General features: G+C 35.5%; 1 protein-coding gene across 7 annotated transcripts in view; it reads right to left on the bottom strand.

The window, feature by feature from the left end:
• Positions 1-1,032: 1,032 nt before the first annotated feature.
• Positions 1,033-22,749, bottom strand: part of PPHLN1 (periphilin 1) — a 136,187-nt gene continuing 114,470 nt past the window's right edge. For all 7 annotated transcript variants that reach the window (XM_008704459.2, XM_040642351.1, XM_008704458.2 and 4 more), the window contains one exon: positions 1,033-1,856. In XM_008704459.2, coding sequence (XP_008702681.1) covers positions 1,662-1,856 — 195 coding nt within the window. In that variant the 3' untranslated portion in view covers positions 1,033-1,661. The remainder of the gene's footprint in view (positions 1,857-22,749) is intronic.

Genomic DNA, 22,749 nt, shown 5'->3' with positions numbered 1-22,749 from the left:
GGAATTGAACCCTGGAATCAGAATATTTAAGGAAAAGAAAAACAAGGGGGTAGGGGAAGAAACAATATCAGTACTTTAGTCTTTCTAAAGTGGGTAACAAAATCACTGTTCATAATTAGGGAATTAGACTACCAGAGATGACATGTGGGGTTTAGTTTTAGCTTATGTACAATATCGAAATGGCAAAAATAAGAGTTCAAGGCGGTCTCATATAGGGAAGTTAAGAAAATAATTGTGTTCAAGTAGTTTTTACATTTGTGGAATGGCATAATACATATAGGATTCACCAAATGTACTGCTATTTAATATGATTTTTCTCTTTTCTGGGGTAGCTCTTTAGATATTATCAATATAGGCCACTAAAGATACCACTAGAACTGAGAGTGAGAAGAGAATGGAAATGGAAAGAGGATGGGGGGATAATGAAACTGGGTAGTAAAAATAAGCATGATTTTTAAGGTTTCCTAATGCCATAGAAATACATATTTTGGCTAAATGCCACTGGCCAGCTGGAAGGAATCAGGAAATGAGTGGAATATCCTAATGGCCCCAGTTAGATTTTTAACTAACTCGTGATTTGGACGGCTCCCTCATGGAGAACTGTTTACACAGACTGCTTGGTGAGGGGTAGTTGTGCTGGGCTTACTGCCTATTCTGCTTTGTTTCTTTAAAGAACACTTTTGAGGACCCCTAAAAAGGGCATCAGAACAAAGATCTTGTTAAGACTACAAACAGAGATTAACAAAGGCATAACCTGTAACTGGTTTGATTATGGATATACTATCAATGACCTTCTTTCTCCAATGAAAAATATGGGCCTGGGAAAAAATGAAACTCCACTACTCCCTCATATTCTGAACTTTTCTCTTTCAATGAGGAGTTTCTAAAGAAATCTCAACTTGAAAAGAGCTCTCATCTTTCATTTCAAATTGCCACTTCTCTTACTCTTATATATGATATTGTTTAAGACTCACATATCTGTGAGAATGGTCAGGAGTTTCAGGATTATTTTAATAGAGAACATTGAGTTCATTTACTCAGAAAATAGGATTTTATTATGAGGTCTTTTTGAGATTTAAGTGCTCTATTTTATCACAATGAGAATCTCAAAGCAAATATTCTGTAAGACACTAAAGTATTCAGTTTATTTGGACAGTATACTTGAACATATTAAAAGTTACAAAGCCTAAAATAAGCAAGCAACAAGTCAATAAAATCACAACTCAAAATTCTAACATTTTCACATGGTATCACTGACTATGAAATGCAAAAAGACTATAAATGTTTTAAGTGGAATGATCTCTAACCTAATAAATTACACTAGTGTGACCAAAACAAATGATCGCATACTACAGAAGACAACAGAACATAAGCTCTTCTCTAGGACTGCTTTTTCAAAGCTTGAAAAATTAACTGACCCATCATTTTAGGGGGGAAAAAGATAAGTATGGATTAGGAGACTCTACATGTAGATTTTAAAAATTCTAATTAAAATATCTTAGACTATTTTAGATGTATACTTGACATTGAAAATGTGGTCGACTATCATAAAGTATTTCTCTTCATCACAAAAATTCCATATATTAAGGATTTATACAATCCAGGAAAAGAAAAAAAACCAAAACCCTAGAAACATTTTTGTTGCCTGAGCAAGTAATTTTCTAAAAAGGCTCTCCAAAATCTTGACTAGAGGTGTCATACTCTGCAATGAAATGCTTGAGTTCTTCAACACACCGCTCACCTATTTCATGTAAATTCTGTCTCAAGGCAAACTGTATAGACTTTTCTAATGAAGGATCTTTTTCGATCAGCATTTTCACAACCATCCCGAAAGTTTCACAGTCTTGTCGGTAAACCTGGAAAGGTGAAATACATTGTGGTCAGCTAAGAGTAAAAATAATCAGCCAAACACTGAGCTGATTCAGTTAGCAAAATGATGATGCTGAAGTCTAAAAGGGAGGTACAATAATACAATTGAACCTCCCTCACCGTTAAGTAGTCACTACCGTCAAATGCTATTTAAGCCTCTATTTCTGAGATTTGTTGACAATGTGAATGAGTAGAAAAACACTGATATACCACATCACTGACAACAGAAGTTAGCCATGGCATTTGTCAGCATTTGGCAGTCTACTAAAAGGACATCAGTCTAGAGAAGCACTAGAACAAAGGCTTGCTAGGTGAGGCACGATCATGGCTTTATTCATTTGTTTGTTTGGAAGAAAAAAGTTTCTGAGCCCCTAACTTCAGATTCTTTGTTTGAATCATGACCAGATGACAAATTCAAAATTCTCAGTATACAACAAAAGACTAAAAGTATCTATTTGAAAAAACGTTAAGTTATAAATATTTAACTACAATTAAAGTCACCAAGGCAGAGTTAAGATCAAACCAATGTTATGTACACACATTCATGTATGTGTATACACATATATGTATAAACACACACATATACACACATGTATACCTGTGTATACATATTTATTTTACTTCAATATGTATATATAATCTTTATCAGTTGCAATTAGATATTATTCCCTGTCCAAAAATTGCTCGGTTTTCTCTCCACTAAATATCATTTCCTTGATTTGTAGTCACAAAATGCAGTTTAGATTTCTATGCTATTTTTCATACTCTATAAGTCATGTATTTAAAGAAAAATTACAGTTAAGTATTCATGAAAGTGAAATGTAAATTATCTGATTTAAAAGAACTGTTACATGAATTTTAATTTTTCTAAATTTAACACAAACAATTAATATAACATGTTTATTCTCTGAAAAAGGATTTATTCATTTTGAAAAACTTGAGAAAGAAGTGATTTGAGACACTGCTTGGCTTATGAGGTTTTATTCCTCCAGTGATCACGGCTAGTTGTTGTGGTAGTTGCTGCTGTTATTTTTTAAATGTCTGCAATATTTTGTACCTTAACAATAGCTATTTCAAGAATAATATTTAATTTTGACTCACAGTACTAGGTTGCTAAATTGTACTAAATTCATTTCCTTGCTCTTAAAAACCATTCCACAAGCCCCAAGGAAATTAACAGAATAAGTTCTTCAATGAATACAGAAATTGAAATATGTAAAACCTTAGCTGCTTTCTCCTATCTCAACCCCTGTTCCCACATGCTTGTGTGTGATGAGATTTAATCATAATAACCATTAAGTTTAATTCTCAGCTATCTAAACCAACTATTTATTCTAGTTTATCCTAAGGTTTACGTGGTACAGAACTGATATTACTATTCTAATTAACTTAGAAAACAGTACACCACTCACATATTACATATGATGACAAGGCAACAGAGCACACTGACTGGTCTAAAAACCACGTAGTAGCTAAGTCAAGCCAATGCAGTCCCCATGGGGGAAAGTCAGAACCATGATGTTTCAGTCCTAGTGGAGGTAAATTCCTTACCAAACCAGTCAGCCCACATAATAACAGCATTCTAACACCAACCACAGGCCTCAGCAGACCACTTTGTGGGTGGCCTAAATTTTATAGGCTTCTTTTTAACAGATGTAGTAGATGAGGATAATGTTACACTGTGAATTAACCTGCAAATTCTTTAATGTGAATCTGTTTTACCTAAACTGAAACTCTTCGTTTAGCATATTTACTGAACATAAATGTGCTACAGATTTGCATATCAAAGGTAAAAACACATTAAAATGTGTTCATTTATTTAAACTGTAAACTACTGTCACTCTGGAGACAAGATAATACAAGCATTTGAGGATTGTGTTTTATTTTTTAATTGTTAAGTCCTTTTTCAATTATTTATTATAACACGCAAATTCTTGTACATTAATTGACAAGAATAACCAGAACTGCCCACAGCAACATAATTCTCTATGAAGGGGCAAATTTTCTAAAAGACTGTTTAAAATATACTGCCTGGGCATTAGACAGGAAATAATTAGGTTTTTGTTAAAGGAAGAACCTCACCCTCCAACATTTATAAATAAAATTCACAACTGTCAGAAACCTATTTCCGAAATCTGTTCCACAGTAAACTCAATCCCAAACAGGAAGGGTGTAGTTATCTGTAGGAGAACTTGTTTGCTTATGGTCCCTGGCTGGAAATGCATTAATAATCTTCAGATCTGATATCTACAGGCCACACAGGAAGATTTTTTTTGTTGTTGCTTTTTCCCCTGATTGAACCTCATCAAAATGGGAAGCAGGTTAAACTTTGGGTGGGGTTTACATAAACTGCATAGAAATGTAGTTAAATGTGCAGGGTAATGAAAACACTACTCAAATATGGTTTCACACAATACTTTATTAGAGTAGCCTGTGATAATAAATTCTCATGAAGTATTTCTAGGAGTAAAGGAATATGACAAAATAAAACTATAAAGGCTTTTTACTATTAATTATGTTCTTCAGTAACTGGAAGAGTGTCTAGCAAGTTGTTCTATCTAAAATTGCTCGTAATGACATAAAACTCCTCTAAAATGTGTATCATTTAGTCCTTATCTCTGTGCCCACAAAAAGAGAAACGAAAAATTAAGGCAACGTAAGTTGTTAGAAGTATTTTCACTCCATTTCAAACCATCTTTAGCATTTGCATTAAAGTTCTCTAAGAGCATTCTGTGGAATGGCAGAGATTACAGAGCTGTGCTATCTAATACAGTAGCCACTAGCTACAGCAGGCTACTTCAATTTAGATCTACATACATATACTTATTTTAATATTTAATTTCTATTAAATAAATTAACTATATTAAATATTAAACTGTAAAAGTCAGATGTGCATATAGCCTTAAAAGGCTGGAATTTCAAATGAGTTATTTTCTCTGTTGTTGATACCTGATCACTTCATATAATTCCCTTTATCTGAACTCATTTTGTTCAAATGCTCTATGTCCTGTTTCAGGAGGGTCACATCTTAGTGGGAAAGGTAAACAAAGACAATTAAAATACAGTATAAAGAAGACACTTAGATGGTAGTAGGGAAGCCAGAAAGAGCGGAGAAGTGGTTCCAAAAGCAGGCTTACAGCGTTCAAATCCTGACTCTACTATCCTGGTAGTAGAATAATGCCCTTCACACCCCTGCCCCCAAGATGTCCATGACTAATCCCTGGAACCTATAAATGTGTTCCCTTACATGGTGTAAGGAATTTTACAGATGATTATGTTACCAATTTTTGACAGGGAGATTATCATGAATTATCCAGCTGGGCAAAATGTAATCACTAGAGTCCTTTAAAAAGGAATGAAGGAGAATGAGATAAAGAGAGGAAATGTTACCACATTAACAGAGATCGAGGGGTGCCTGGGTAGCTCAGTAGGTTAAGCATCTGCCTTCAGCTCAGGTCATGATTCCAAGGTCCTGGGATGGAACCCTGAGTCAGGCTCCCTGCTCAGCAGGGAGTTGGCTTCTCCCTCTGCCCCTCCCCTTGCTCAAGTTCTCTTTCTCTCAAATAAAATCTTTAAAAAAAAGAAAAAAAAAATTTATAGCATTAAATACATGTTAGAAAAGATGAAAGATATAAAATTAATAATCTAAGCTAGGAAACCAGAAAAAGAAGAGCAAATTAAATCCAAAGAGAGAAAAAAATAAAAATTCTGATTTCTGCTCTAACAGAAATTAGTGAAAGTGAAAACAGTAAAACAGAAAATGAATGAAACCAAAAGCTGGTTCTTTGAAAACATCAAATTGATAAATCTCTAGCCAGGCTAACCAAGAAAAAAAGAAGACAAACGTTATTAATATCAAAATTGAAACGGGTTATCACTACTGATCTCATGGACATTAAAAGGATTATCAAGGAATATCGTGAATAACCCTATGCCCACTAATTTGATAACTCAGAAGAAATGGACCAATTTCTTGAAAGACACAGTCTACTAAAACCCAAACAAGGAGAAATAGATAGTTCGAATAGGCCTACATCTATGAAAAGAATTGAACCAAGGTGGCTCAGTTGGTTAAGTGTCTGCCTTCAGCTCAGGCCATGATTCCAGGGTCCTGGGATCGAGCCCCACCTCGGGCTCCTTGCTCAGCAGGGAGCCTGCTTCTCCCTCTCCCTCTGCCTGCTGCTCCCCGTGTTTGTGTGCGCATTCCCTCTGTCAAATAAATATTTTTTTTTTTAAAAATTGAATCAACAATTAACCTTCCAAAACAGAAAGCACTAAGGCCCAGATGGTTTCAATGGTGAATTCTACTCAACACTAGAGGAAAAAAATGATACCAATTCTCTACAATCTCTTTGAGGCCAGCATAACCTTATTATCAAAACCAAAGACATTACTACAAAGGAAAATTATAGACCAATCTCTTTCCTGAACACAGAGGGGAAAAAAATCTTCAACACAATATTAGCAAATCCAAGAACGTATAGAAAGAATTATGCACCACAACCAAATGGGATTTATCCTAGGAATACAAGGCTTGTTCAACATCTGAAAATCAATGAATGCAATCCAGCACATCAATAAGCTAGAAAAGAAAAATCACAGTCTCATAAGAATAGATGCAGAAAAACCATCTGACAAAATCCATGACAAATTGATTCATGACAAAAACTGTTTAAAACTGAGAAAAAAGGGGAACTTCCCCAACTTAATAAAGAAAATCTACAAAAACCCTAAAGCTAACATTACATGGTGAAAAAGTAAATGTTTTCTTCCTAGGATAAGGAACAAGACAAGGATGTCCCCTTTTACCATTCCTTTTCAACACTGTACTAGAAATCCTAGTTAATACAGTAAGACAAGAAAAGAAAATGAAACGTATACCAATTAGAAAGAAGACATAAAACTGTGTTCACAGTTGACATGATTCTGTGGAATGTCCCAAAACTGATGAAAAACCTACTGGAACTATTGTGTAATTATAGCAAGGTTACAAGATTCAAGGTTTATATACAAAAGTCAACTGCTTTCCTTTTTACCAGCAATGAACTACTAAAATTTGAAATTAAAAATACAGCGCGTGTGTGCGCACGCGCGCGCACACACACACACAGCGCATAAATCTAACAAAATATGTGCAAGATCTATATGAGGAAAACTACGAAACACTAAGCAAATAAACCAAAAAAGACATAAACACATTCTATGTTCACAGATTGGGAGACTCAATACTGTTACGGTATCAGTTCTGTCCAGACTGATCTATCAAATTCAATACAATCCCAACAAATAATTTTGAGGATATTGACAAACAGACTCTAAAGCTGATATGGAAAAGCAAAAGACCAAGAGAATAGTTAACACAATTATGATAAAAAACAACAAAGTTAGAAGACTGACACTGCTGGACTTACTATAAAGCCACGGTGATCAAGAAGACTCCCAGCCTTACTATAAAGTCACAGTAATCAAAACTGTAAGGGATTGTCAAAAGAAGACAAACAGATCAATGGTACAGAATAGAGAGTCTAAAATAAACTCATACAGATATCATCAACTGTTCTAACAAAGGAGCAAAGGTAATTCAATGGAGAAGGGACAGTCTTCAATAAATAGTGCTAGAACAACTGGATAATCTAGATACAAATCTTATACCGTCTACAAAAATTAACACAAAATGGATCACAGAGCTAAATGTAAAATGCAAAGCTATAATACTTCTAGAAGATAACAGAAGGAAAAAAAATCTAGATTACACCACCAAAGTGTTTCAGGGGAAAAAAAAATTGGTTGTTTTTCATTAAAATTAAAAACTTCTGCTCTGTGAAAGACACTATTAAGAGGATGAACAAACTATAGACTGAGAAAAAAAATCTTTGTAAAACATATATCCAACAAAGTACTGTTATCCAGAATATACAAAGAACTCTTAAAACTCAAAAATAAGAAAACAACTTGATTTAAAAATGGGCAAAAAATGGAACAGAATAGAGAACTCAGAAAAGGACCCTCAACTCTATGGTCAACTAATCTTTCACAAAGCAGGAAAGAATATCCAATGGAAAAAAGACTGTCTCTTCAACAAATGGTGTAGGGAAAACTGGAGCCACATGCAGAATGAAACTGGACCATTTCCTTACACCATACACAAAAATAGACTCAAATGTATGAAAGACCTAAATGTGAGACAGGAATCCATCAAAATCCTTGAGGAACAGCAGCAACATCTTCGACCTCAGCCACAGCAACTTCTTGCTAGACAAGTCTCAAAAGGCAAGGGAAACAAAGGCAAAAATGAACTACTGGGACTTCATCAAGACAAAAAGCTTTTGCACAGCAAAGGAAACAGTCAACAAACCAAAAGACAACCGACAGAATGCAAGAAGGTATTTGCAAATGACGTATCAGAGAAATGGCTAGTATCCAAAATCTATAAAAAACTTATCAAACTCAACACCTAAAGAACAAAAAATCCAACCAAGAGACGAGCAGAAGACATGAACAGACATTTCTCCAAAGAAGTCATCCAAATGGTCAACAGACACATGAAAAAATGCTCAACATCACTCAGCATCAGGGAAATACAAATCAAAACCACAATGAGGTATCACCTCACACCAGTCAGAATGCCTAAAATTAACAAGTCAGGAAATGACAGATGTTGGCGAGGATATGGAAAAAGGGGAGCCCTCCTACACAGTTGGTGGGAATGTAAGCTGGTGCAGCCACTCTGGAAAACAGTATGGAGGTTCCTCAAAACGTTGAAAATAGAGCTACCGTATGACCCAGCAATTGCACTATTGGGTATTTACCCCCAAGATACAAATGTATTGATCCAAAGGGACATCTGCACCCCAATGATTACAGCAGCGATGTCCACAATAGCCAAACTACAGAAAGAGCCCAGATGTCCACTGGCAGATGAATGGATAAAGAAGATGTAGTATATCTAAACAATGGGATATTACACAGCCATCAAAAAATGAAATATTGCCATATGCAGAGACATGGATGGAACTAGAGGGTATTATGCTAAGCAAAATAAGTCAATCAGAGAATGACAATTATCATATGATCTCACCGATATGTGGAATTTAAGAAACAAGGCAGAGGATCATAGGAGAAGAGAGGAAAAAATGAAACAAGAAGAAACCAGAGAGGGAGACAAACCATAAGAGAATCTCAGGAAACAAACTGAGGGTTGCTGGAGGGAAGAGGGGTGGGGGGACGGAGTAACTAGGTGATGGACATTGGGCAGGGTATATTTTGTAAAGAGCACTGGGTATTATATAAGACTGATAAATCACAGACCTCAACCCCTGAAACAAATAATACATTATATGTTAATTTAAAAAAAATTTTTTTAAAACGGGCAAAAAATTTGAACAGATACCTCACCAAAAAAGACATCTGGATGGCAAATAGGCACATGAAAAGATTTCAATATCATACGTCTTTAGGATATCGAAAATCAAAACAATGTGATGAGATATCCGTACACATTTACCAAAATGGTTAAAATCCAAAACACTGACAACCCCAATTTCTGGCAAGAATGTGAAGCAACAACTCTCATTCATTGCTGGCAGGAATGCAAAATGATACTGGCCACTTTGGTAGACAGTTTAGTGGTTTCTTACAAAGCTAAACATATAGAGTCTAAGCATATGACAAAGCAATGGTGCTCCTAGGTATTTACCCCAATGAGTTGAAAACTGCGTTGATGCAAAAACTACACACTAATGTTTACAGCAGCTTTATGCATAATTATCCCAAATTGGAAGCATGCAAGATGTCCTTCTGTAGATGAATGGATAAACTGTGGGACACCCATACATTAGAATTATTTTTGGTGATAAAAAGAAATGAGCTATCAAAGCCACAGAAAGAACCTTAAATGGTTATTGCTAAGTGAAAGAAGTCAGTCTGAAAAGGCTACGCAATGCTTGATTCCCGCTATATGACATCTGAAAACCGGCAAAACTATAGGCACAGTAAAAAGACCAGTGGTTGACAGTGGGGGAAGGATATATAGGTGTACAGGGCACCTTTAGGGTGGTAAAACTATTCTGTATGATATTGCGTGATATATCACATCATACATTTTTCATTTGTGAAAGTTCACAGAACTATATGACAGACAGAGCAATCCCTAAAATAAACTATGGACTGTAGTTAATAATAATGTATCAATACTGGCTCATCAATCCTAACAAATGTATCACAGCAATGCAAAAATGCTAATGAGAGGGGAAACTCAATGGAGAAAGGGGATATATGGGAACTTTCTTAAAATTTTTCTATAAACCTAAAACTGCTATAATAAATAAATTCTATTAAAAAAATTTAAGTCACAAATGAAAAACAGGGTGGAAAAATTACCTTCTCTGCCTCAGTTTCAGGACCTATAGACCTGACTTGTGCTATTATAATGATTAAATGAAATAATAAAAAGCAATTAGAATAGTGCCTACTATATGGGAAGCATTTAATTTATGTTAGATATAGTGATGCAGATGATGAAAAGAGGAGTATTAGAAAATGGTACTGAACCAATTCTTTAAACGTAAGTTCACTCTAGCAAAATAAGTTAGAAGAAAAGGAAACTACATTTTGGCTTGGCATAGCTAGAACGTAGAGTGTATTCACTCTCAAAGTAGGGTGAAGAGCTTTTTTTTTTTTTCCAAGGAGTTTAGACCTCAACCTATAAATCACCAATTAGCAAATAGGGAAAGACCTACAAGGAGGAATTGGATCCTTTGGATGTATCAAGGAGAGAAAATGGCAGAGAATCAACATTAAGGGCTCCTGAGAATCAGGACAATGAATGTCACATGATGTGTTAAAGAAAGATGAGATGAGAGGCTTTACAAGTAATTAAGAAGCAATATAGGGGTGCCTGGGTGGGTCAGTCAGTTAAGTGTCTACCTTCGATTTGGGTCATAATCCTGGGACCCTGGGATCGAGCCGGAATCAGGCTCCCTGCCTGCTTTTCCCTCTCCCCCTGCCTCTTCCCTCTGCTCACGCTCTCTTTCTCTCTCACTCTCTCTCAAATAAATAAAATCTTTAAAAAAAAAAAAAAAGCAATACAGATGTAATAATGTGAAGAATGGTGGGTGGGAAGTTTTTTATTTTTATTTATTTCAAGACGGAGGATATTGGGAATGGGAGATAAGTTCAGTTCCTAGTACGTAACTGAGGAACCTGTCAACAGGAAGCAGATTACTGAGTCTGGACTTCGGAAGGAAAAAAACAGAGGAGGAAAGGAGGGAGGGGGGAGGGAGGAAGACTGGGAAGGAAGTACAAAGGGTGGCAGAAAGAGAATTCTTAACATCTTTAGCACTGATGCCAGCTGAGACCATGGGAGTTCCTTGAAATAAGGAGTAAGTTCTTCCTAGCCCCAGTGTCTGATAGAAAGCAGATACTCAGTAAATGTTGAATAAATAGCTAAAGTCTGCCCTGAGAACAAAAGACAGCCAGAGTAGATACCTAAAAGCACCAGTATCAGCCAAAGAACAGACAATAAGGAAGACTAAAAATTAGAGAAGAGTGAAGGCACAGGTGCCAAGAATAACATTTGTAAAAGAAGAATATAGTCAATCAAATGTCAGAGAAAAATCAAAGCAGCTGACAAAACATACTGATTAGACTGGGAAATCAGAGGGCTGGCTGGTTAGCTGCAAGAGCAGTTTTTGGCATGGTGGAGATTATAGAGCTGTGCTGTCCAATACAGAAGCCACTAGCCATATCTATTTAAATTTTAATAAAAATGCAAAATTTGGTTCCTCAGTTCCTAGCCCATTTCAAATGCTAGGGGCTACCATACTGGACAGTGCAAATATAAAAAAATTTCCATCAACAGAAAATTCTACTAAGCAGTGTTAATACAGAGGATTGAGAAGTGGGAAAAAAGGTAAAGATATAGTGATAAGTGTTGACCTGGTAAATTAAATAATATATATTTGCAGTTATTTTACCATTAAAGTATACATAAAAGCTTACCACTTTTAAAGGAGCATTGTGAAATATAATAATTAGTATCTGTAAAATGTTCTACAATCTTTTGATGAAATGTGTATAAAGATGTAAGTTAAAAAAAGAAACTCCAATTGAGGCTTAATGTACGAGGAAACATTCATAATGTCTAATGTGTTGATGAGGTCAGGAAAATAGTAACAGCATACTGATGTTAAATACTGGAGACAAATTTAAACCCTTTAATTTGGGTCTGTAGTAATGCAGAAGGTGTCAAAACTATTGTAATCTATGTTGCTGCTTGTGCTATATTAATAGAAAAAGATATCATTGAGACTTCTTCCTCAAAGTTGCAGCCCCACTGGCTCTTAAAAGCACAGCAACTGAAAAGAACACTGGTGGTTGCTAAGAAATGCATTATGAACACACGGATTAGATTTCAACCACCTACATTCAATATGTAGGTACAATTATTACGGCCACATAAATGTAACTCCAAAATTAATGATAAAGTGGAAAAATGCTACAAACTCTTAGCAATCAATGTTTGTAAAATTCTCATCCATAATTATAGATCGATTTATAAATTTACGGGATTCAAAGGTTAATACTTAAATTTTTTTTTACCATTTCTAGCTAATACACTAAATAGACAAAAATAAATGAAGTAATTCCAGAGTAATTCACTAGTGCCAAAAGCAGATCTCACAGAGATTAAATATAGGAACTAGACAAATCACAAATTAGTAATGAGTGAAAAAACTTGCAAAGGAATTATGTAAACCATGAAGCCATTTATGTAGGTTTTAAAAACAGTTTATGGATATACACATATATACTAAAAATAGGAAAACACACAAGAATGACAACTCTAAGAAGGAAAGAAGCCAGCAGGGATCTGAGAGAGGCTTTATACTTGTAATATCTTATTTCTTTAAAAAGAGAAAAATGTCACAACTCTACTTAATGACACATATGCTGAAGTACTTAGGAATGAAGTGTACTAAGATCTGCAACATACTTTGACATGCATCAAAAAATAAGATGAATTACTGGATGAATACAGGAATGGACAGGTAAGTGACAAAGCAAATAAAATGTTAAGACAGAATGTAGGTGATGACAGTATGGGTGTGCGCTATTTAATTCCTACTATTTAAAAATTTTCATAATAAAATGTTATGGGGGAAAGAGAGCTAAAGCAAAATAGGCCCAATGGTAGGTATATGGCTCTGATCATTTCAGTTTATAAATGAAGGATCTATTTCACTTGGACCCTTGAATGATGAGCTTTGCATCTTCTCCATGTGGGTAGAGAATTACAGATATTAATGCATCTGTAAATGCGGATATAAACTTGAATGACAGATAACTATGCCTGCCAGCCAACTAGAACTCACCTACTACCATGTACAAGGCACTGGATTTGATCAATAATACAGCACACCCTGCTCAAAGAAATTAGATTCTAGCAAAAAGAGTAATACATTATGAAAACCATAAAGCAAAATACAGTATGCGGTGCCTGGGTGGCACAGTCGTTAAGCGTCTGCCTTCAGCTCAGGGCGTGATCCCAACATTCTGGGATCGAGCCCCACATCAGGCTTCTCCGCTAGGAGCCTGCTTCTTCCTGTCCCACTCCCCCTGCTTGTATTCCCTCTCTCGCTGGCTGTCTGTCTCTGTCAATAAATAAAATCTTTAAAAAAAAGTACAGTAAATGTCATAGAGAAATATAAAGTACAGTTATTCCAAAGGAAAAATCATAATGGTCAGAGAGAGGGAGGATTAAAAGCACTGAGACAGTGTTGGTATTCCAGGCAACCTGGAAGCTTGGAAATAAAACACCATATTATGCTTTAAAAAAACAAACAAACAAACAAACTTGGAATATAGGGAAGTTTTAGAAAAGATGGGTGATGGGTATATTGGAATCAAAATGGAACTAGAAATGAACAGGTTGGACTGAAGGTTTTACCTCATCCTTGGACTTAAAATAACTTATGTTACACTCTAGACATTTTTTTTTCTTTTTCTTTCTTTCTTTTTTTTTTTTTTTTAAAGATTTTATTTATTTGACAGAGAGACAGCCAGTGAGAGAGGGAACACAAGCAGGGGGAGTGGGAGAGGAAGAAGCAGGCTCATAGCAGAGGAGCCTGATGTGGGGCTCGATCCCAGAACACCAGGATCACGCCCTGCGCCGAAGGCAGACGCTTAACGACTGTGCTACCCAGGCGCCCCTAGACATTTTTTTTTTCTTACACGTCAGACAATAAACCACTGAAGACACTGGATTAGAGGAAAACTAATGTATTCATTATGCAATATCCCCTTCAAATCTGATTCAGTAGTTCAGGAAAAGTAATTTTGTGTTAATATCAGTTACTGGCTTGAGAAAGAACTGCTAGCATTCAACAAATATAAAAAGGCTAAATCTAAAGAAAAACTGTCATAATGAAGATAAAAGGCAATTAAATGCATTATAAAATAGGTTTAAAAATTCTATTGGCTGAGAAAATGGTTAACAAATATTTTGAAAAAATGACAAAATCTTTCATGTGGCTTTTAATATTTTCATGTCCAAGGATAATATAAATAATATAAATCAATAAAGGCAAGGAGGGGAAGGCTGAATTGGACATTTTCCCAAGTGAATGTCTAAAACACTCACCACAATGAAATAGATCACAGGTTAAATGGCAAATCAATTCCTTAAAAGATATTTGTCCCTCAGAATGTATTTCCCTTGAATTAAAAAAAAAATCAAGTTTTAAAAAGGTGAAATTTCTTATGTATGTATTAAACTGAGGTTTTTACATATAGCTATCTGTTATAAAAATTATTATAGTGGTGAAATTGGTATAATGTATACCAATGAGTATAAATTTAAAAAAATTTTAAGAGTTATCCAAAGAAAATGTATTTTAATTAAGATTACTTCCAAATAAATCTTTTTAGAAATTAATAGCTGATTTTTAATTGCTCATGAGGTAGTCCAGTCCTCAAATGATTTAACATTAATTATCAGAAAAGTGCAATGTCCTGACAATAGAAAAGGTCATGTTTTAGATTTGATTAAGGCTAAAAGAAAGCAAATAATTAGCAACAACTTGTTCCCTAAGTGAAAAATCTTACAATGGTTTGAAAGATCTAAGAGGACCATCCTCCACCCACCCAGTCACCCTCTGATAGGAGAAATCTGTCAGCAGGCTATGCGAAGCTATTTCCAAAACCCCCTTTACTTCCTCCCAGTTCATCTCTGGCAGAGGAAGTTGGAGAGAATCCAGTATTAAGATTACTTTAACCTTGCGAAGATATGGAAAAATGGCTCAGAACCTAAAAGTACTGGGGTGCCTGGATGGTACAGTCAGTTAAGTATTTGACTCTTGGTTTTGGCTCAGGTTGTGATCTCAGCATTGTGAAATTGAGCCCTGCGTCAGACTCCACACAGAGTCTCCTTGGGATACGATCTCTTTCAAATAAATAAATAAATCTTAAAAAAAAAAAAAAAAAGAAGAAGAAGAACAACAACAACAACAACTTTAAAAGTATTAAAAGTTACCAAGCCCAATCTTTAAGTCCTCAGGAAGGGCTCACTACATAGGTAAAATTCTAGGAGAATGGAAAGGAATCCTAAGCAAAAGTTTCTATGACTAGAAATGGTTATGGGTTACAATTCTAAAGGGTTTTTTGTTTGTTTAAACATAATAGCATTTAGAAATTATTGGCATATCAGAAACATTAAGTCACTGGCAACATTTTCATATAGACTTTTACATTATTTTATGTACCTGGAATCCTCACAGGTACTCTGGAGTAACTATCCCCTTTTTATAAAAATACCAAAGCAGAGAGATCAAAGGGAGTTAGCTGTAAAAAGTACGATATTCACAGTATAGGTTTCTAATTTACCCTTTACCATACCACTGCTATAATTCAAAAAAATTGTCTAAATACAAAATAGAAATAAAGCCATGACTGAACTAAATTCTTGGCAAAGATAAATTAATCTGCTTGGTTTTGAAGAATGGTGTAAATAAAGTGGCTTTGAGGAGCCTGGAAGGTAGGTCACTATTATGAGACAATGAGACATCATTTGTGTGTGTGTGTGTGTGTGTGTGCGCGCGTGCGCGCGCGCTTCAGGTCTATACTTCGTCATTCCCTTAGAGAAATCTGAAACTTGGACTATTTCCCCAGTTTCAGGGATTTTACTAAGGTAAATTTATAAAAAATATGCAGGTAAGAGCTATATCTTCCTCAGGCTGAGGAAAGCACACTGTTCTATAAGGTCCTTCTGCTGTGCTGGTGAAAGAGCAGTTTATGTTTGAAATGGGACATGTCCGATGTATTCTGCAGGGGAGGCTAGTTCTTCTTAGTTTTGTTTTTTTTCTCTCCAAATAATTCAGTGAACCAGGTACACTGACCCTATCATTCCATTTCTCTCATCATTAAAATTCTATACTGAAAAGTTGATTTTAGGGGCAATCACTTTTCCTACTATGAAACTTCTCCATGTCTCACACTGGAAGTTGTGGTTTCAGCACACATGTGCTATTATGCTTTTTTCCTTTTCTGTGACATTAGCATGTACTACAGGTTGGAAAAACTTTTTTTTTTTTAATGATTTTTTATTATATTACGTTAGTCACCATACAGTACATCCCCGGTTTCTGATGTAAAGTTCCATGATTCATTAGTTGCGTATAACACCCAGTGCACCATGCAATATGTGCCCTCCTTACTACCCATCACCGGTCTATCCCATTCCCCCACCCCCCTCCCCTCTGAGGCCCTCAGTTTGTTTCTCAGAGTCCATAGTCTCTCATGTTTCATTCCCCCTTCTGATTACCCCCCCTTTCTTTATCCCTTTCTTCCCCTACCGATCATCCTAGTTCTTATGTTCCATAGATGAGAGAAATCATATGATAGTTGTCTTTCTCTGCTTGACTTATTTCACTTAGCATTATCTCCTCCAGTGCTGCCCATGTTGCAGCAAATGTTGAGAATTCGTTCTTTCTGATAGCTGAGTAATATTCCATTGTATATATGGACCACAACTTCTTAACCCAGTCATCTGTTGAAGGGCATCTCGGCTCCTTCCACGATTTAGCTATTGTGGACAATGCTATGAATATTGGGGTGCATATAGCCCTTCTCTTCACTACGTCTGTATCTTTGGGGTAAACACCCAGTGGAAAAACTTTCATTTTTGTTACAGTATCACCATACTGTGAATTTTCAGCTCAAGATAAAAGACGTCCTTGCTAATGTAATAGTTTTGGGAGAATTTTAAATGTTTGCCATAATCTCTTTTAGTGAAGGTGATGGGACTGGGGGTTGTTAGGAGATTACCAAACCAAAAGGTGCCAGTGAAGGGGTAGCAAACACAAATGGTGGGCAAGATTCCCTATAACTCCACAGACAGGCAGATTCTGCAGTTTCTGCTTAGCTGTCCCTTTCTACCCTCGCACCCATCCTGAGAGGGGCCTCTGACAGCTATATTTATAGTACATGCCAAATGAAAAAAATACACTTATAGAAGATAGAATTTAAGGAATGTTGATGATGAAGATGAATCCCAGGGTTTACTAGATTATGAACCAGGTTTATCAAGTTGACAATGACAACGAATATAGGGAGGGTAGATGTTGGTAGAAGTAGAGAGGGAAGCACTGGGGGGAAAAGAAGGAAAAAATTAGAAAGGAAGAGAAACTGCCCGACGGCCTTCCAATTCCAGACTCAACACCTGGTTTTTGCCTTTGCCCCATGAGAACCCTTGTAAACTTTCAATATTTTCCTTTTACTTGCTAAACGTAGTTTGAAAGGCTTTTGTAACTTGTAATCTAAAGGAACTTTCTCCAGATACCTAGCATAATAGCCAGCTACGTGGAAGAGAGGCTAGCTGGCCTTCCGGGCTGGGGTGGAAATCTGGGAGCAGCAAAGACCTGCACAATGAGGCGGCACTACAGTGTTATCAGCTCGGCAGCAGTGCTTAATACGGCAGGAATGCCAAGGTAATGGGAGAAATCTACTTTCTCTTCAATGCAATTGGAAACCTATCAAAGGTGCTTCAGAAGGCTTTATCCAACATAAAGTTAGGCTACACTTCTCCACGGTAAGAACTAAGTAACTATAAATCCTTGGAGTTTCCACTAAAAATACAGCTTTTGTTACTCCTACCAGAAAAAAAAAAGTATCTGCTTTCAGCTCATCATTTGCAAGTGTAAGAAACAGAATATTACTGGTCTCCTTAATCACACTTGTACTAAAGAGAGGCTTTTCAATTACATAACATACAATACCACTAAAAACGCTCCTAAATGTGTTTTTTCTTTACAGAAGAAAGGAATTATTCATAATTAACACAAATAGTACAGCTTCATTTTAAAATAGGAACTGCAGTATCACATATATTAAAAGTAGGTTAAAATTAATATTGAAAACAATTCATTATTTTACTTTTATCTCTGAAGGGATTATATTCAATGGGAAAAGTCCATAAATCCCATTACACATGAGTGAAAATACGTATTTTCAAGGTCTATCTGCAGATATTTTCCAGTCTATATTTTTAATACTAAAATTCATAGAGTATAATTGGTATAGGATTTAAAATTAATTTTGATCTGTCCACTTGACATTACAAAAGAAACTGCTACTGACTTCTCAAATGATACTTAAGTTCCTTGTCAGAATCGGAGCCATACTTATGACAATACCGTACACAGACATGCACAGACCATGCTAGATCATGATGTTGTCACTGTTACATCAGTCAGTTACACTGCTACTTGCATTCTACTCAAGAAAAGCACTAGGTGTTAATCACTAAGTATGGTGCTATTAAGTTTTGGTAAATGGAGATATAAATCTGGTCCTCAGTAAGGCTTTTTGAAGATAGAATTTAGCTACAGCCAACAATTTGAGGCAGGAATCTAGTCAAATGAAATTTTTTGATAATGTTTACAGATAATTTTGGGTAAGCTGGTATTGAATACAACTAAATATTCTATTTATTTGAAATTCTGAGGATAAAAATGTAGTACTATAACTATGAAATTCTACTGGAATCCTGAATATCTAATAAACCTTACCATACATATTTTAATATGTAGTACATTTATTAAAATTATTGTTTAAAATGAGTTATTATTTTAAAAGACTATGCTTTTAAATAAGATTTTTTTTTTTGGTAGGGGCTGGCAAAATGGCTAAGACTAGACTGATTGGTATATTTCAGGTAAGAATAACAGGGAACACCAGAAATGAAATCTTTGTTTGGATTAGCAGCAGTGAACACTGAATTGGTTCAGATAAAATAAGGGTCAAAAGGTTGACCACCTTACTATAAGAGCCAAAAAACCCAGCAGACTGTGGTATCCCCTTTAACCTCACTTCGTGCAAGATTACCATGTGCACATGTAGATACAACATAGACAGAGATTTTTCATGTAAACACATCCTGGAAAAGTGCATTGAACCATTTCTCTCCTCAGATATTTTAAGTGTCCTATGTCAATATAAAGCATAAATATAAAATGTGGCTTCACTCTTGAGAGTTCAGTGCTCTTCATATTATAGTATTTAAAAGTCCAGAAATTAATATTTATGGTTAAGACTTATTTCCTGAGCAAACACTAAATCATTTGTAAAAATTAACTGCTAAGTTATTCTACTTTTAAAAAGGGACTGTTTAACATGTTTTCAGAGGTACCATAGTGCTGAAATCTGACTCTCTTGTGCACCTTCTTATTTCTTGGTTTTGCTATTTCTACAGTCACAACATGAGTGTGGACCTAACCAATATAATCCTGTTATAACACTGAGGAAGTTCTAATTGTTTTTGCTTCTAGTCTTCTTGTTCTAAATGTACCTACTCACAGACACCATCATCCTACAGATGGAAAAACCCTTCTCAGAATACTGCTGCTTTGGTTCCCAAGATCTGACCCAATACAATTCTTCAGGAAATCTTAGCTACTAAATCTCATCACTCACCAAAATACCATCCACCCATTCCTTTTTCAGTATTTTACCTGCTCTCATATGCCAACTGCATTCCCCTGGTTGCTTTTCTAACTTAATTTCTTCAAAATTTTGTTTAAGATATCTTTCACAAAGTTTTTCCAGGTCAATTTTTCCAGATTTCTTTAAATATTTAAGAAATGTATGTTTCTTTCTGTCCATCCTACCTCCTCCACTATATTGAAGGCAAATACAATTATTTTGCTTCCTTTGTAATGGTTTCCCAGTAAGTATAAGCCTGGAAACAAAATGGACCTTTAATTATCTCTGATTTTTTTTTTTTTTAAGATTTTATTTATTTATTTGACAGAGAGAGAGACAGCCAGCGAGAGAGGGAACACAAGCAGGGGGAGTGGGAGAGGAAGAAGCAGGCTCCCAGCGGATCAGGGAGCCCGATGCAGGGCTCAATCCCAGGACCCTGGGATCACGCCCTGAGCCGAAGGCAGACGCTTTACGACTGAGCCACCCAGGTGCCCCTAATTATCTGATTTTTAAAAGCTTAAAATTCTATATTCTGGCCTTGGCTCAAATTTTAACTATTTTGGCCATCCTTCCAACTGATCACATTATGCAAATTCTTTGAGATTAGTAAATGTATCTGTTCACAAGGGCTGTCAATAAATATTGTTCCTTGATCAAGTAAAGACCATAATTAAATTTTTAATTGATTTAGCATTATAAGGAAGGTAAAATATAGTAAACAAATGTTCTGAAATCAAGTAGGAAAGAAAGTTTGCATTATAAAGTCATTTTAAAATAGTAAAAAGCCTAAGAGAATACCTTGAAAGGTATCATAATTTTATTACTTCTAAATACACAAAGTCACCTCAACTTTTATTTAAAACATAAAGGTGTTGGCTCAGGATTGTTTTGGATAAATAAGACTTCCTTGTATAAAAGTATACAAAAGGGGCGCCTGGGTGGCACAGCGGTTAGGCGTCTGCCTTCGGCTCAGGGCGTGATCCTGGCGTTGTGGGATCAAGCCCCACATCAGGCTCCTCTGCTGTGAGCCTGCTTCTTCCTCTCCCACTCCCCCTGCTTGTGTTCCCTCTCTCGCTGGCTGTCTCTATCTCTGTCGAATAAATAAATAAAATCTTTAAAAAAAAAAAAAAAGTATACAAAGAATCTTGCTGATAATTTGCTTAGCAAAATGTTTTTTCTATAGTTTGTGCAAACTGATTGCCAATCCAATACACAGACCGTATTTTGTTTAAAATACCTAATTCCTGTTGCATGGATTGACAACATTCTATTATTTTGTGAGAACCAAATCTAACCAAATCATCTAAGATTTGGTCTAAAACTTTTTTCCCTTATCTGATAATCATGTAGGAAGAAAATAAAATTCAATTAGAAACACCCTGCTTCACTGTACATTTATAGTTTTCACTATTAAAACAAAACACCAAAGGAGAAAAGCAGTTTTTTAAAAAGACTATTGTACAGAGACAAGTTTCAAAATGTCTGAAAACATGTATGTATTGTCTTTTGCAAAAAACAAAACCAAACACACACACACACACACACACTCCAAACACAAAACCTAAAACAAAACCTGTCCAGAAATGGTACCATTCAGGGTGACACTATTTAAGAAGTCAAAGAGATAGCATATTACCAAAATAAAGCAATAATTAAAATGTAAACATATTATATGTAAAACAACAAGAAAAATTTCCAGTTCTGCCTGTCTCCGCTGTGTAGGTGTGACAGGAAAGCTCTACAATTTTTCCTCAAACACTGAATCATCTCCAGTGATTCAAGCCAGTATTTATCCCATATAGCTCAATTGTGTAGCAGCTGCATTCTGCATTTTTTTAATGGTACTTAAGTTATTTAAAGTGTAGAGACAAAAGAAGCCACATTAAATTAGAACCAAAACACAACTCTAAAAGTCAAATTCTGACTATAACGTCCCATATTTGTTATAAAAATATATATATATATCCTACTCCTCACATACTGAACACTCAACTATCCATATGGAAATCAGATTAAACTCTGTTTTCTTAGCCTTCAAGTCATCATATGTGGATAATTACACAGTAAAAACTTCAAACTCAATTCCTCTGCACAGTAAGAATCAACTTAGTATGACCACGAGGAATGAGCCATTCATATCCATAGCTATGCCAAAACATAAAGGAGAAAATGTAAACAATTACCAAAGGTATAATTTCTTACCATTTTCTTTCCACAAAAGTAATTTCTCATTCACACTGAACAACACTGATACAATTTACGTACAATTCAATCTTCAAAACCACACACACAAAAATCAGCCTTCAATCCTTTTAAAAATCCCCATAGACTACACAACTACTATAGAAAGGTAGGTTCATAAGCATTTTACATGTCCAGCTTTATTCTCACTTTTTAAAATATAATGTATGGAAGGATTTAAGGTATTAATGGGGTGGGAAAAAAATACGTGAGAGTGAAGGAGATTGTGGATTTTATGTTCATGGAGCCCCTAGGTTTGGGTTGCTAAGTGACCCTGGGCACATTACATAATTCTGTAAGCTCCAGTTGCCTTATTTGTAATGTGGGGATTGTAACAGTAACTTAGTTCACAGGGCTGTTGTGAGAACTAAGTGACAGAACAAACATAAAGTACTTAATACTTAGAAACCATTCACTCAACAAACATTTGAGAGCCCAGTAAGTCAACAAATATTTGAGGACCTAGTATGTGCAGGCCCTGTACAAGTGGTAAACATAAAAATATACCATCCCTATCTTTAGGAAACTTTTTTCTTAGTGGGGAAGATTATATAATAAAATGTATGAAAATACACAAATGTGTATAATTGTGGTATTATATAAAATAAAGTAGGTTCAGTGATGGAGGAACTACATTGGTTAGGGGAATAAAGAAATGTTTGA

The sequence above is a fragment of the Ursus maritimus genome, unplaced genomic scaffold (assembly GCF_017311325.1).
Source record: "Ursus maritimus isolate PB19 unplaced genomic scaffold, ASM1731132v1 scaffold_26, whole genome shotgun sequence".
Lineage (NCBI taxonomy): Eukaryota > Metazoa > Chordata > Mammalia > Carnivora > Ursidae > Ursus > Ursus maritimus.
The sequence above is the reverse complement of the archived record's forward strand: the minus strand, read 5'-3'. Positions and strand labels throughout refer to the sequence as shown.